General features: G+C 32.8%; 1 protein-coding gene across 28 annotated transcripts in view; it reads left to right on the top strand.

Annotated features, from left to right (window-relative positions):
• Positions 1-16,806, top strand: part of LOC138693202 (retinol dehydrogenase 13-like) — a 544,367-nt gene that overhangs the window by 101,160 nt on the left and 426,401 nt on the right. The window contains exons 1-2 of one of the 28 annotated variants that reach the window (XM_069816967.1): positions 11,164-11,303; positions 12,043-12,109. The exons of 26 other annotated variants lie outside the window; for them this stretch is intronic. In XM_069816967.1, the coding sequence (XP_069673068.1) occupies positions 11,294-11,303; positions 12,043-12,109 (77 nt within the window). In that variant the 5' untranslated portion in view covers positions 11,164-11,293. Of the gene's footprint in view, positions 1-11,163; positions 11,304-12,042; positions 12,110-16,806 lie in introns of those variants that run through there. One more of the 28 variants, XM_069816966.1, reaches the window with a different exon arrangement.

Genomic DNA, 16,806 nt, shown 5'->3' with positions numbered 1-16,806 from the left:
CAAGAAATGGATTCGGAACATCTCAAAATCTGTGCTTCAGTGGCTGGTCATGATAATATCTTTGAAAAATATTGGAGTGCAAGAGGTCAAATGACTTCATTGTCAAATGCCTGGCATTAGAAAACAACATATTTTCGAGTTACATTTCCTTGTTTTTCAATGCTGTTAGGTTAAAATCGTACAAAATGGAAAATTGAATGCAAAAAATGATTATATCCCAATGTTGTTTTCATGGATTATGAATTTTATTATTCGATATTATGCTTTCTTCTGAATATTAATATGATGAACATATGTGATTATTTTTTGCCAGTAATCTTTCTCTGTGTCATCGTCATTTTGAGATGAAATGTGGTTTTGCTTCATTTACATCTTTCTTTCAATTGAAGGCATGTGAATAGGGAATATATTAATATTATTTTGAACGGCATCATTTGTCCATAACCTTCAATAGAGTATACTAAATTACAGTTATATTATATGCTCAGAAAACCTTGTGTTACAAGACTGAAAGGGGGAATATGGAGATATACATGTTTATATGCTGGTAGTAATTATTGACATACTTTATTGACTGCACAATTTACTTGTGTTTACATCATAGTTGCTTACATACACATTATACATATTACATTTATTTCATTTAATTTCTTTGAATAGGTTCATTAAGTCGATTTGTATTTATTTTTTTCTTTGATAACACATTGTTTTGAAAATACAAGGCAAGATTAATTTTCTTTGCATTTCACTTTTCCCGCACTTATCTTTGTTATAGATATCTCAGTTTTCTAGTGAGGAAGATCAGAAACACCTAAAAGTATATGTGGAAAATTCTTACTCATTATTTAAGCAACAGAAAAATCAGTTTTACAGTGTAAGAATTAACAATGAACAGTAAAGGGCTCTTGATAAATAGAGTCATTGTTTTTGTCGATTTTGTAGCTTATGTTTTGTGTTTTCCATTGAAATTGAATTCTTGTATGTTTTAAGTGTTGATTAGCATAGTTCATCTTATCAATATTCACATTAAGTGACAAATATGTATGAATCACACTGCTTCGTGTTTGAATTGATATTTGATTAGTGTAATTCTATCAACTAAATGCATATTTTGTTACAGGCAAGTATTATTTGTTTGATGGACATACTCAGACACGTTTGTGCAGATAAATATTGGAATTAATTTTCTTTGAATTAGATATTGTCACTTGTCTCAGAGGCTTATAGATATGTGAAAATATTCGATATTTAATGCACTTAAAGATTTGGTACAATTGAAGCATAACAAGTTTTCAGTAAGGAATTATTATAAAACAATATTGATAGTATTCAGTTCTTAATACTGGTCATTTGTTTCTTTGTATATTCCAATGAACATTCATATATATGTTTAAAATTACGTCTTAATATGAATTTTTAGTCTGTAGTGGTGATTGTGTTCAGTATTAGACTTTGAGTATTTCACTATGCCCTGGAAATTAATATCTCAACATTTCGGAACTATTTACAGATTCCATCATTAGGAGAAATAGGCATGACATGAAACGTCACTTACTGTGTTGGGCTCATTACGTTTAGTTACGCCATGCCCAGTTTGGAATATACAAATATAATAATGACCTTGATAGTGTAGGTACCTCTCAGGTTGTACCTATTTGCCTTGAAGAGACAGAACCTATATGTAGTTAAAATTTTTTGAACATGTTAAGTTCCAGGACATACGGTATCTAAAAGTCACTTTGTGATGGTGTCTTGAGCTCATTGTGTAATAATTTGATTTTTTCGTCTGCTTCTTTCACCTTAGTATTAAATTTTTGTTTAGAGCATACTTAAAACTGTGTTTCCAACACCAATATGTATTTTATTTGTAACATGTACAAATAGTGGTACTTTCAAAGAGGAAGTATTGTGTGAAAAATTACTTACAAAAAAAAAAGAGCAGTTATAGAGTTATAAAAGCTATAATTCACAGCATTTAACTAAGACTGCTTAGTTATTTTCATAATATATTTTCCAAGATGCAATTGTAATCTGTTATGCTGAATATTGGACTGTTAACCAAATGTACAACCTATTGCCCAGCATTGGGATGTATAGCTGTTTATATGTTCTTTGCTTCATACTCGTTTGCATGATATTTCAGACAAGTAATGTTAGCATTTGTACTGTGAAAGTTTGAACTACATTCTATTAGGTACAAATGATTTCTCTCCTAAAACGTCTATACATCACCAATGCAATGTAGTTAGTTATTTTAATTTAAATTCTTGTTATTTGAATGCCGGTGTGTGTTTTTCCTTATAACAGCATTAATATACAATTTCTGTCTTTGCAATATTACACTTATGAATGTGATAATTCCTTTGAACGGCATTGAACTAACAAGTGTTTAATTAGTGGGTACTAGATTATGCACATTTTCCAAATTGAACCTTTGCTTTACAGTAATTGTGTAACAAAGTTTTAAAAACACATCAGGCTTTGATTTCTTCCCATTATTTTTAGCATTGGTTGAATTTTGAGAAAGTGCTTAGTAGTATACATAAATTTATCACTTGCAAACATGTGCAATATTGTGGCCCATTTATTATTTGGAAAATGATAGGTCCCATAATACATGAAGTAGGACACTTAAAGATGACTCACATAGGAAGTAAAATATGTATTTGAAACTGTTATCTTACATAAAATTCAGTCAAACCAAAATAAACTATTATAGAGGATATTACATTTTTTTTATTTGGAGTATGTTTATTCAGTAGGGCTGTTGCCATAGCACACAATAAACCTTAGAGCCTGTTAGGCCTCTTAGAGACTTCTGAAATCGTGGTCATATATTTAGAAAGTTGTGTGTGAAATACATTTGCCTGCAAGATTCAACACCTTTGTGGAAATGTGTCAAGAAATAATTTCGCTGAAGAAGATAGAGCAGTAGTCGAATATATAAGGTATGGGAAGATAGAACAGTAATCAAATATATAAGGTATGGAAATTGATTTGTGACTTAGAAGAAGATTGAATTATATATTTATAGTATAATGTAGGGTTATTTCACTATGAGAAGTTCTTTTTGGTGTCTACAACTATTTTATGTCAGTGTTTCTGAGAGAAGGTTTGGGGTAAGTACCCTAAGTCATTATAAATGTGTGCTCTTGTAGCAGTTTTGAAAACATCTTAGAGTTTTTTGTTTTGTTTTTGAGAGTATGGGTGAAACTCGGAATTGCTGAGGAGTCTAAGGTATTGCAGAAATTATAGTAACTTCAAATTGCTATAAATGTTCAAAAGCTACCAGTGGACCGGTTTGTTCTGGGTAAATTACAAAACTGGGAATTGATTCGGTATGACTTACCATTAATAAAACTGATGAAATGCGAATTTAATTATCTTTATATAAGATTCTCATCTATCCCAAACAGTTTATTTAATTTACATTTACTCTTGCTAATCTGGCCGCTTCTTGCATGGAGGAGTGCCAGATTAGTGAGAGTACTTAAGAATGAGCTGCGCCAACCACTCCACTTGTACTTCTAAATTAATACTAGAACGTTTCACAAATGGCCGACACATCTATAGGTCTATGTATATAAGTATATACGCAAATAAGTAATAGAGTATAACACATGGTACTGGTGCATATTTCCTAGAAAACTATTACAGTAGATGTAATAGGAAGTACACCTGGAGGAGGCCGGTTAATTGAGAGACAAAATTACTGGGGGTCAGATTACCGAGAGTCTGGTGTAATTACATATGAATGCGACGAAAACTTCATTGTATACTAATTTTAATATGTTGTTATAAATTTTTCATATAAAGGATGCACAACTTCTAATTTGGGATGGACATGATTCATATAACAGGAGGTACTGTGCAATGATCCAGCCTGGTACATTAACAATTCAAATTGCAGGGCCTTGTCGTTTAAACTCTTAATTTTTCATTGTAGTGTCAAGTGTAAAAAAAGTTTCATTCTTTGAAAGCCTCAGCCTATTTTAGATTGGTGCGAAACATGTATAAGATCATTATCTATTATACCTCAAATTGTATTAGACTACATAGTGTAGCCTATCTAACACACGAAAGAATAGAAGTGTGGGAAATTGTGGCTCTTGTGAGTTTCGGATAACGTTAACTATAAGTGTCTTATCCTTTAAATAAATGTAGTAAAATAATATTAATAACTTCCTGTTAGTGTAATTTTTAAATTAAGTTGCTTGCTAAGAGGTTATTCGTCATTTTCGTAAAATAAGTTTTTAAATAGGCCCTAAGCTGTATCCTATTCCATTTTGGAATTAATTTTTCTAAATGATTATAAATTCTTTTAAAATTAATGCCACAATCTTTCCTGTTTTCACTCATATTAGTTGTATACCGTCACCTCCTTTAAAGACACTTTAAGCACTGATTATTGGAGTGAAATTATGCAACGTAGTTCACAGTGTATATTAGATAACGAATAATATATATTATTTTGAACACAATGATGACAACCTTGTGGGCACAAATGTTTTCATCTTATTACAGTTTTCCTTCCTGCATTTTCTGTAAGGAGCAAAAATGTGAATGTCATTTGAAAAAGGTAAAGACTATGGAGAAGATGGTGAAAAATTTTCCATCAGTATTGTTGCACAAGTGGTTACTTGTATGTGGTTGTGTCATGCATTTTTGTGGCACAAGATAACTTCATGCAATAGCAAAACTACATGTCATCTTTCAATTGCCTCCTTCAGATGACATTCACAGCATTTCGTTATTCTATAAACTTAACAAGCAGTACCATGTTTCATTCAGAAAAACCGTCTACTTATATTTCCTAGCAAAATTCTGGTTCTTGAATTCTTCTTTGTGGAATATGTAATATACGTCCATTTTGTGGAGGTTATTCTGGATTCTGGTGTGAATGATTCATCCATGTTTCATTTCTTGTAACAGTACACCTAAAAACACACTGCCTTGCCATAGTTAATGATCCAGTTGTAACAGGGTTAGTTCTCTGCCCAGTGCAATGTTATTTGACATTTACAGAGAAAAACTTCCCAGTATTGAATGACATTACAAATAATGTGGCGAGTGCTCCCATACTATATCACACACCTCACTAAATCAGCAACCAGTGAATGGTCAAGACTTTAATGCAAACCATTTTATTGTCTCTTGTAGTTATTCATCTGCCACAGTATTCACTGGCATTGAAGTTCGTCCTGTTCCCAATATGAGATATTTTGACATATTGTGAACACTATTATCTGCCTGCAAAGGTTGGATAACTGCATACACTTCCCTGCTGGACCAACTGTTCAATGCATTACCATTTCCATTGTCATTGCTCTGCCCAGCATGACTCTAGTGCCCTCTCTGGATAGACATACACTTTGTCACATTCTCTAGAGCAGCAGAAAACTTAAAATTCTTGTCATATTATGTTTCACATTTAACACATTGGAAGATACTTTCTGCATGACCCAGTACAAATTTTTATTAGAAATCTGTCTACAAATTTGTTTGGGGATTGAATCGCTTTACGTGCAACTCTGTATATATATTTCCACAACTTATTATGGTAAATTACCTTGCATTTTGCCTGTGTGTAGTTAATATAACTTGCTGTTCTTAAATATTTTCACATCTGTGCAAAATATCCTGACATAAGATTTAAAAATGTTATGAAATAAGAGGCACGTGCAAATTGCACATGGTATGTGAACAAAGTTGCTTAATTGAAGTTACGTTATAAAAATATCATATAGTGAATTACCCTATAAGATGCCCCCAAAAGTGCCACACCATATGAGTCATTCCACGTCAAATCGCACAAAATTATACAAATTTTGACCTTCATATTTCTGATTGCGTTTATATTTTTTTTTACCAACTCTATGGGTCTCATAAACCAACAAGTGTATTTTTATTTCCTCCTAAGTCCACATGTTTCTAAAATATTACATGTTAAAATTTGTTAAAAATATCGCACAATGCAACATTTAAAGCGTCATATTTCTGACGATATTGATGTTAAAAATTTTTTGAAAAATGCTTTTAAAAGCTTAAAGTACTGTCTTTTATTAAATATTTACTAACTAATTTTAATATAATTATTTCAAATATTTATTTATAATTCAATTTTTAAAACATATACGTCAATGTGAAATAGCCCTATTAAAAATATAAAAAAATGCCTACTAGGTGCACTGAAGTATTTTTAATAATTCCAGAAAAAATCAGAATGGGATCTCCAATAGTTTAATGGGAATTTAATTACTTATGACAGAATGTGTAGCGGTCAGCGCAGCAGCAGTGGACGGGAAGTGTTAAAGCACGCTAAGAGGTTTATTGGCGCTGGATAATTGACTGAACGTTGCAACATTACACCCAGTACGGATCAAGTTACTCGAGGAAACACTGCTAATTTACTTATTATATCTTCAAATAATTGTACATTATGCTTTTCAAATGTTTCTTTTCATTCACATTTTAAATTTTCATTCGCCTACCTTCTTTCTTGAAAGAAAATTGTTTTACTAAATCTTCAGTTTTTGACAACGGAATGAAAGAATATAATTTTAATGTTTGGTTTTAGATTATGGTATCTGGCCTGCAAATTTTCAGTGTGGTTTTTGTGCTTATTGAATGGACAAAATATAAGTGACACGTTAGAAATGTTTTTTGTGACTAATCAAACAGTTTTTTTTTTGTGTTGTTATAGGATCTTGTATAGGCTAACTCTCGTGGCAAGTCTTTTAACAGTATCTCCAATGCCAACACATGGACCTTTACCATGCGACATTGCAAAGAAGTGTCATTCAGCACTAATTCCATAATCGTCGTCATGTAAGCAATTTTTTTTTTTTTTTTTTTTTTTTTTTGTGAACTTGATCCATTGGAAAAGTAGATGATTTTTTTCAAATCGGTGAATTCTTGCTTTAAGAAATTGATTGCTTCGGATTGAAAAAAAGTGAAAGGGATCGGTGTCATGTTTCATGGTTTCTGAGATGACATTACTTTTGTAACGAATTTCTGTATCTCCTTTGAAATATACTACGAAAGGATTTATTTATTTATTTATTTATTTATTTATACAGAATAAAGAATATAATTACAAATAAGAGAAATAGAAATAAAATAATACAATCAATATAAAAAAAGGAGATGCAGTAGTATTAACAAAATTTGAGACCGAATGAGCAGCGCTCGTGTTTGGTCACAGTTCAGATATAATATTAATAGGCCTATAAGAGAATATAAAATAAAATAAAGTAGCAAGTAAAATTAAAATTGTACTGTATTGTGGCTTGGCATATGTTCCAATGCACACCTTGTATTGAATCTTGTATTACAAATGAATAATTTTCAGAAAAGTCTGCAATAACTATGTAATTTTCAGGTTGTACTTTCTTTGCATTCCGTCAAAAATAAAATATGGCTGACTTTTGAATGGATGATGATGCATCTTCTACATGAAAAACTTAACATGCTAGGGAGCCTTTTACTTTTGAAACTTTTCACGGGGGTATCGTTTTGTTGTATCTTTCTTTTCTTGATAGGGGATTCTATTGACATCAAACTCTTGTTTAATTCCTCAATATTACTGATTTCTAGCACTGTATCCATAGAACTGCTAGAAGAAATACTGGGATAATCACTTTCTCTGTCCGCACTTTCATTTGATTCATGTTTATTAATATCACAAGAACTACCGGCTTCACATATAATTTCACCTGACGTATGCGGAAATTGATTGATTTTTACGGAACAAATCACATATTTGCACACTCAAAGACTCCTTTAAATTGAGCTTTATCAATAAGTCGCGACTTACGCGTCTCAGTATACTTTTCTTTTTAAAAGCGTGATTAGGAAGGTAAATGGATTTAAACACTTGTTATATATTATGCGATCTTTACCATCACTCATGTTGTATAGAAGTCACGTCACTGCGCTAAATTCAAACCCAAACTGATTATTTTTCTCTCATGCCATCTGTTTACTGCCATAAAGTTTATTGCCTTACCCAGTCTTGCTATCATCAAACACTTGGCTATATTACAGTATAAACTGTGAAGGGCTTCCCCCTGAGCTGACAATAATAAAATAATTTTAGATAAGATATTTACTGTTCCTTAAGGTATTAATCATTTGATGATTAGTATGGTGACATCAGATGCAACGGGAAATTTCCACGGGCAGCCTTCTAGCCTATGGCTGCAAGCAGTTCATTAGCTGGGCATCGCGAGCGTGTGCATGCCTCCGGAAAATAAATTGTTACAAATGTATAGGTGCCGATCCCATATTTATAAATGCAGTAGTTTACAGATAATGCATCAGCGAACAAGTCTATATTTTTTTCAGATTTTTAACTTGGCTATTTAATATAGTAATTTTGCTTTGAAAAAGAAATGATTAAAAATATAGGCCAAATTTTAAATTTATTTGTGATTGGCCTAAAGTAATAAAAAGTGTTGTATTTCGTCTTTCAAATGCGCCAAACCGCAAATCTCAATTATATGTAGACACAAAGTTCCAAGCGAGTTTATGTAACAGTGCACGCATAATTTGCGTAACTTCAAATATTCATAACTACACAAATAATTAATAATTGTGAAAATAAAAAAATACGGGTCTCCTTATTTGATGTCTGGAATTCATGAAAAAAAATTCGACCATTTCCGAGAAGGTCGTGTTTTATTGCTGTGCGATTTGACTTGGAATGACTCATATGTGAATTATGATAACTGTGATAGCAGGTATGTCATTATTTTGATGAGAAATTTTGTCAATGGATTGGCCATAGGGGACATGTGGAATGGGCTCCCCAATCCCCAGATTTGAATTCAATGGATTTTGCAGTGTGAAGCTGCTTCAGAACAAAAGTGTAGTGTGAAAATCATGAACAAACAGCATCGACTTGAGCGATTCAGAGTGGCATGTTCTTTCATCGGTTTTGGCAACGTGCATTCTGTGAGACATAGACTAGTTGTATGCCTATTGTGTTTTGACACTGGTGGCCATGACATGGAACAAATATATTGTACTGCAGCCTGTGGTGCAGGACTTTTGTACTATTCTGTACAATGCAATTGTGTCGAAGTATGTGATGTCTTAAACTTTCATGCAACTTATTGTACATGAGAAGTGACAAAAGTGCGCAATTTAGGCTTATGTTTTGCATATGTTACTGAGGAATATAATAGTCATGTAAGCGTCAACACACATTGTGTAATTAATGAGCAGGTACATTTTTACAGTGTTTGTATACCTGGAAGTTCTAGGAATGTTACAAAAATACATTAATAATGTTAGTCCTATTTTATGGCAGTCTTGTGTTGTCTGCATAAGGAAAATAGTTTTTGTTTAAAAATTCTCTCCGTACATAATACACGATGCCTGCATATATGCAGACATCGTGTATTATGTGTGTGTGTATATATATATATATATATATATATATAGATGAGGAGGTGAGACCTGGCATGTGAGCTATGCAAGAGGGGAAAGAATGGACTATCAGAAAGAGAGTTTGTTTCATGATGGTTAATATATGAACCTCCGACATGGAAGTTCATCTCAGGCTAAAACCTATCTTCCACCTTCATACCCATTAGTGATATGGCCATGGCACATAAAGTCACAGGACAGATCTTGTCTCCTCTACATACATACATGCATAATTTTCTGCCCAAGGTCAGCTCTTTCACTGCAAACCCAACATTCTCCAATCTTCCCTATTTTCTACCTTCCTTTTAATCTCTGCATACGATCCATAAATCTCGATGTTGTCTATCATCTGATTTCTTCTGTCCCAAACTTTATATGTATTCATATTTTGTAATGTTCTGGTACAATTTTCATATTTTATAGAAATCTTCCTATTTTTTGGCACAATTTTTTCCCCTCTGTTAATATTTCTATAACTACAAGTAAACCTGGCTTTCCGGATATTATAAAGAGTCAGTTGGGATGTTTTACTTTAATGTCAATGAATTCGAGAAGTCAAAACGAAAAAAACTTGTTCCTATTCCACCTTTGCTTTTTCTGTTGAATCCAACAAAAGTCTTTTCAGTGTTGCCATGTCTTTACATACGTGTAAATTAATGTTTTAAACATCATGAAACATCATCAATTTTGCTGTCTACTTAATTTCTTCTCTTTTTGAAACTTCATGGATTTTTCACTGTACAAAGCAGTATTATCTTTTGCCAGAAAATATAGAAAAGTTACTTGTATTGTTTAGTGATCAGTGTTGAGTCCAGTCATTGTGTTCTCTTCATTGTAGAAAATTGAGTTATCTAATTCCTGCATTTAGCTAAGGATTTTTTAATACTGAAATGTAGATTTACTGTATTTCATTTGGTAGCATATTAAATATAGACAAAAGTATTAATCTCTAAAAGACTTATTTTTGTTAATAACAATGTAAACGTTGTCCAAATGGTTCAAGAATGAATATATTTCATGTTTTCATATTTTTCCAAAATAAAGATAGTATTTTGGAAAATGTTCTTCTTTTTGTTCCGGTTTCTACTGATAATGTGATATTGAAGAAACTGTGTTTAAAATTATTAAAACAACAAACTAAATTTTAAAGTACATACTATTTATAGTCTTTTAGTTGGGAGTCCACCTGGTATTGTTGTTCCATTGTATTCATTGTTTAATATTAGGATGTATCTTAAAAATCAATTTTATAAATTTAAAGATTTGAAATTGTTAAGTGCAGCTCATATGGGGAGATTTCATACATAAAATGGACTTCTAGCAATGGGGGACATTGATTCCTTCAAGAGGTTAAATAATTTTCCGATAGGCGGCATATTAATCGGATTCTGCGTGTGTATGATCTGTGCTGTAGATCAATCTGATATGACCGGCTGGTTTTCAACTTTAATGCTTTGAACACAGCAATGATCACGTGATATGTTTTGTTACCCACGTATCACGTGTGTTTTTCTATTCAACTATCAGGTAAGGAGTTGAAACTTACTTAATGATATTATGAATGGAAATGTATTTACTGAAATAGATAAATGTAAATGAAACATATTAAGAATTTTTGCAGTATAGCTTTCACATATAATGACTGAGCTTAATGTAAGGTGAAGTGATTCACATACTGTAAGCAAACACACACAAAATTCTTTATAAATAATATGTCAACATTGGCTATCATTCTAGCATGCCTGAGAAGATAAAGACCAAAACATGCTATATGCCTGGTTATCTTGGCTGAAACAGGAGGGATGGTTGTCTTGGCTGAAACAAGAGTGACCTTGACTTGGCATTTTTTGCTTCCTGAGAGATGTTGAGAGGTATGTAATATTTGCATACTTAACATATTTGTTTGTCACTTCTGTAGTTGGATCAATAGAGTGTAGAGTGTAAATACAATTATGTTTTTGTTTTCGTTTTAACTCGTTTTTCTATACAAGAGCCTAACCAAACTTTAAAACATACAATTAATAGTATGTTGCCTTATTGTTACAATCAAACTGTGCACATGTTTTATAGTAAGAACATTACAAAAGGAATCATAGGAAAAGGGTCTTATTTAGTGTCGTAGACATTTATTTTCATATTAAATTATAAGGTGGGATATTAGTATACCCAGTATAAACAATAAATGGACCTCTCTGTAAGTAGTAGAATAATCTTTTACCTAAACTTCAGCTGAAATGAATTTGAGAGTGCATAGCAGTGACTGCATGCTCAGACTTGAATTACTCTCGTTTTATAAATTGTTGCCGAAAACAAAGCCAGTATTATGTAAAATTTCTAGGCAGTGTGTGAAGAAAAGCGTCTTTCATACTTTGGCTAGAATTTTTAGGCATTGTCAAAAATGCCTAGAAATTGTAGAAAGCTAACTAATTTCATATTTTGGCAGTAACATAATGATAGATCTAGAATGATAGTCGAACTGTATGATTCATGAACTTCGAGTTAGAAGAGTATTATGAAATTTGTAGCTCATAAATATTCCAAAATATATATAAGGTTAAACGATGTAGAAGTATTCTATTTAACTCTAATTATAATTTCCTCATTTTACAGGACTCAGCGGTGTGCAGAAAGTATGGGTATGCTGTACTCTGAACAGACTGCAAGAACACTGTCCTAGGTAAAATATGCAGCTGTCACTTTTCAGAGACTGATTTTAAAACAAACGAGAAAAAAGATCTCAACTGGCTGGCAGTTCCATCTTTGTATGGAATCACACATTCAAGTCCACAACCTTCTTTCCCTCTATCATTCATCTTACCTATTACATGAATTTTACTCGAAAATGAAGCTATCCAATTGTCTCCTGAAAATTCCTTCAACCCTCAAAAACCTATCAAAGAAAGTTTGCAGGTCTATATCCCTCCTCCTTCACCAGAAAACATACTCCCATTCCATCAGCAGCAAACAAAGATTTTAAATGACAGAACCTTCTTCTTCTGTGGTGTACCCAAAAATATGTATACTCTACATGAATACTGGATATTGAATTTATGTCGATTCCTTATCAGAGCTTGTAGTTCCAATGATTGGCAGTAGAGTGTAGTACAAAGCATCATGTGTGCATCTCAAAATATGAATGAAATTCAATAGCTACAAATACATCAGCTTCGCATGACGAAAAATGTATTCACTTCACCTACTTGCATGCCCTTTTTTTAACATCTTTTCTAAAACAATTGAGCAAACTTTGCATTTTACTTTTTACAAATTGTACAGTACCGGAAAAAAAGTAAAGGGCTGACTCTTGGAAGTCATTTCATAGTGCGATTATAACATTCGTGAGGATATTGACATGCCACGCAATTTTAACTCTGTAAATTACCAGCATTGTATTCTGTACAATACAGGGAATAGAGAAACTGACTGATGACATAACAACAAAAACAGTTATGCTTAATTATTTTTATAACACTTAACATAAAACATGAAATGCATGTGGAATTTTTACAAGAATGTACTGATGTATTGTTAATGTCCTGTGACATAAGTAATAGCAAAGACTATAATGACTAAACTAGTTGCTGGTAATTCAGGGCTCAAACATTGTAAGGGGAAACTCTTTCAAAGCAGTGTGTTACCTTATTTGGACACACAGAAGTGAAGTCTTTCATCTCGTCTCATTAGCTCAGATGGTTCAGACATCTGTGTGATATGTGGAGAGGAGCAGGTTCGAACCTCATCTCAGTGGTTCCCCCCCCCCCCCCCTGAATAACGTTAAAATGGAGTTTTACGGAGTCTGACTGATGTTTCAATTTGTTAACAAAAAGTGAAATAATTACTGCCCAATTTATATGGATTATTATTAAGTTGACCTTGAAGTAATGTTACAATGGTTAGCAGTAGAAAATTCAGCTAGATATCATTTTATGTGTAGTTAAAATCAGTTATCCGAAAGTCATAATCCCCATTTGACCTGGATAACAATCTGCTGTAGTTCTGATATTAATGTAAATGTATGTAAAGGAATGTAAAGGAATTCCTTCACAGCCCCATGGAGTCCACATTTTAAGTGTGTTTTGTTCAAAAGTATATGCATGTATAAAGTGGCTGAAAGTAAGAAAAATGCATAGTAATAATAATAATAATAATAATAATAATAATAATAATATGATTACTGCTGCTGCTGCTGACTGTACCTAATTGTTTAGATAATTTGGTGATCATACTTGTACATTATATTAATTACATTTTGTATGTTCTTTGTACTTCTTTCATATCTTTTTTATGGTACTTTCTGAATAAATATTTTTCTAATAATATTTCGTCTATTGTATTAATTTGTAACTGGAGTTGTCCATCTCGACACACATTGTACTACACATAAGGAAGCTGTATTCAATGTGAAGGTAACATGGATTTTTGGATTGTATACCTTAAAACAGTGATTCCCACCCAACCTGCGGAGTGATTTGAAAGGTCCACGAAAGTAAGGTGTGTTTTCCATTAGTATATTTTAACTAAGCTTAACTTTATCATGTTCTCTGATTTTTATCAACTGGCTGGAATATTTTTTATCTATCTCAGACTTTTGAGACAAGAGGTTAATAGAAATGAGCTCGCTTGAGAGACTTCTCTTGCATAGGAAGATAGCTATCTGATATTTTCAGTTTTTTAAATTCTAATCTTTGAGGACCAACAGCTCTGTGTTACATTTTTTAATTGATTGATGTAAAGCTGTAGTAAACTAAGCACTTGTTTTGAAAAAAAAAATACATTACCCTGCCTTAAAGTTATTTCGAACATTTCTTTGTGCGTAAATATATACTGACAAAGTATAACTTAGAAAAATTTAATTTTGTTTAAGTAATTATATGCAATTTACTTCAACTTCATTTTTCTTCAAACAAACATTGTAGCACTTAATTAAATATGGCTTTACACAGACCAATTTTTATCTTATATTGAAATTAATTAATTTAGAAAGGGACAGTTAAATTTTTTTTACTTATCTCTTCTTTAAGAATTGTGTTGTTTTTCTTAAGTATTTAGTTTATTTTTATCTCCATTAATTTATTGTTGTTTTATTGCTTGAATTAATTTTACTTCTGTTTTCATATTGACATTATTTATTATTGAGATGTTTTTGATTTGTATGTCTGGTGAATGACGTCTTGAGTGCCTTATGTTTATACAAGTTAAATAAATATGTCTTTTTGCTGACAAGTTGCAAACAATTGATTCATCAAAATGGAACGATGAAGAAACATACGAAACTGTGGATAAATTTGGCTAACAAGAGAGCATTATGAGTTTATTTTTCCATTATTCATGTTACAACTTACAAGCTTTTATCATTTAGATATAACATTGTTATAAGTAAATGTAATATTTGCTCTGGATTCTCTTTGTTATTTTATTCTATCATTTTTAGAAACAAAGTGTCTGTTTAGTATGAAAAACATATACTTGGGTTGTTCAAAAATGATTGACACTATATGTTTTTTCTTCATAATCATTTATTGAAACGAAATAAATACAGATTAGGTTACAGGCATTCCCCACCAATGCCTGTGCACCTTTGCCATCGTTCTGGTAGTTTTTGTATTTGTGCAGCAAACCATTCTTTGGAGGTATCCTGGTGCCACTGCTGGACAACTGGCTGAAGCTCCCATCACCTCTTTCATTGCCTAGAGCACACAAGGAGGGAATGGTGTGGAGACTGCCATGTGACCTGCCATGTTAGAGAAGAATGCTGCGCCTCCATTTTCCTTGGGAGCTTTGCTAAATGCGATGGCAAAGTTGCAATGAATTGCAGTAGTGATCATTGTTAGTGGTCGTACTGTGGGGCAGCCAGTCCAACAGAAGAATTCCCTCCTGATTCCAGAACACAGTCGCCATTTGCTTCTGAAAGACTTCTTGGGACAAGGCTCCCAGCGTGCTTCCACTTCATGGACTGGTGTTTCGTCGACGGTGACCAGACACTCAAAGAACTCTGCTGGATCTGCGTCATACAGCTGCAGCAACTGTTGGCGAGACTCCACACTTTTCTAATGCTGCTAACCTCATGCGAATGTGTGAAGCAGCCACTCTTTCCCTCCACTGTTGCCCATGACTGTCTCCTTCCATGTTGTCTTAGCATTGTTGACGAATGCACCCACACACTGGGATGAATGAGGAGGCAGCACTGTTCTGTCTGTGCAATGTACCAACGTCACCTAGTTACAATAGGCAGGTCTGTAATCTATATTCAAGCATACAGTAGCTTGCATTTGAAACTGCTACTTTTCCAGAGTTATGGTGGGAGTGTCAATCATTTTTGAATGACCTAAATGTTACGAACACTTAAATTTTCATAATTTGGATGCATAACATTACTTTAATAAGTAGAGGATTGTTTGAGAATTGATTATGTATAGAAGTTTCATGTCATATATTCTTTTCAGCACTTTAAATTTCGTGACGTGACTTCTTTCATGTTAAAACATGATATCGAAGTTGAATAATTTTGTTACGAAGTTTTAACCAGACATTGAATACCGAAATTATTTAGGTTTCGATATAATACCAGAATTACTTATACTGTTATATTTTTCTAACCAATATTATTAAAACCTTTATTTTTATCTGTAAAATATTTTATACCGGTATTCATGAGTTAAATAATGGTATTAATTGAGGGGCAAATAGGACATCAAAAGCTAATGAAGGTAGACAGAACATACATATGTATGTGTTCTGCCCATGGGCAGGTCTTTCACTGCAAACTCAGCACTCTCCAATCTTTACTCTGCCTTCCTCTTAATCTCTGCATATGATCCACATATCTTAATGTAGTCTATCATATGATATCTTTCTTTGTCCCGAACTCTTCTCCCATTCACCATTTCTTTCAGTGCATCCTTCAGTTGGCAGTTTCTTCTCAGCCAGTGACCCAACCAATTCCGTTTTCTCTTTCTGATTAGTTTCAGGATCATTCTTTCTTCACCCACTCTTTCCAACACAACTTCATTTCTTATTCTGTCTGTCTACTTCACATGCTCTATTCTTCTTCATATCCACATTTCAAATGCTTCCATTTGTTTCTTTTCATTTCGTCATAATGTCCATGTTTCTGCCCCATACAATGCCATGCTCCACACAAAGCACTTCACTAGTCTCTTCCTTAGTAGACAGAACTGAGAAAACTTTATTAAATAATAACAACTTTACTAACAGCTTCAGTTACTAAAATATTATCTATATTGCCACTCTGTAAGTTGCAGCAAGCAGTGTGGCGAAAGTATGTATTTTAAGGATGAGGAAAGTATTTCAACGGTAACTTATGTTGAAGGAACTGCTAGAACTGTAGTAGCTATCTTGTGCAACTGAGACATT

Source organism: Periplaneta americana, chromosome 17 (assembly GCF_040183065.1).
Source record: "Periplaneta americana isolate PAMFEO1 chromosome 17, P.americana_PAMFEO1_priV1, whole genome shotgun sequence".
NCBI lineage: Eukaryota > Metazoa > Arthropoda > Insecta > Blattodea > Blattidae > Periplaneta > Periplaneta americana.
This window is presented reverse-complemented; position numbering and strand designations above follow the sequence as displayed.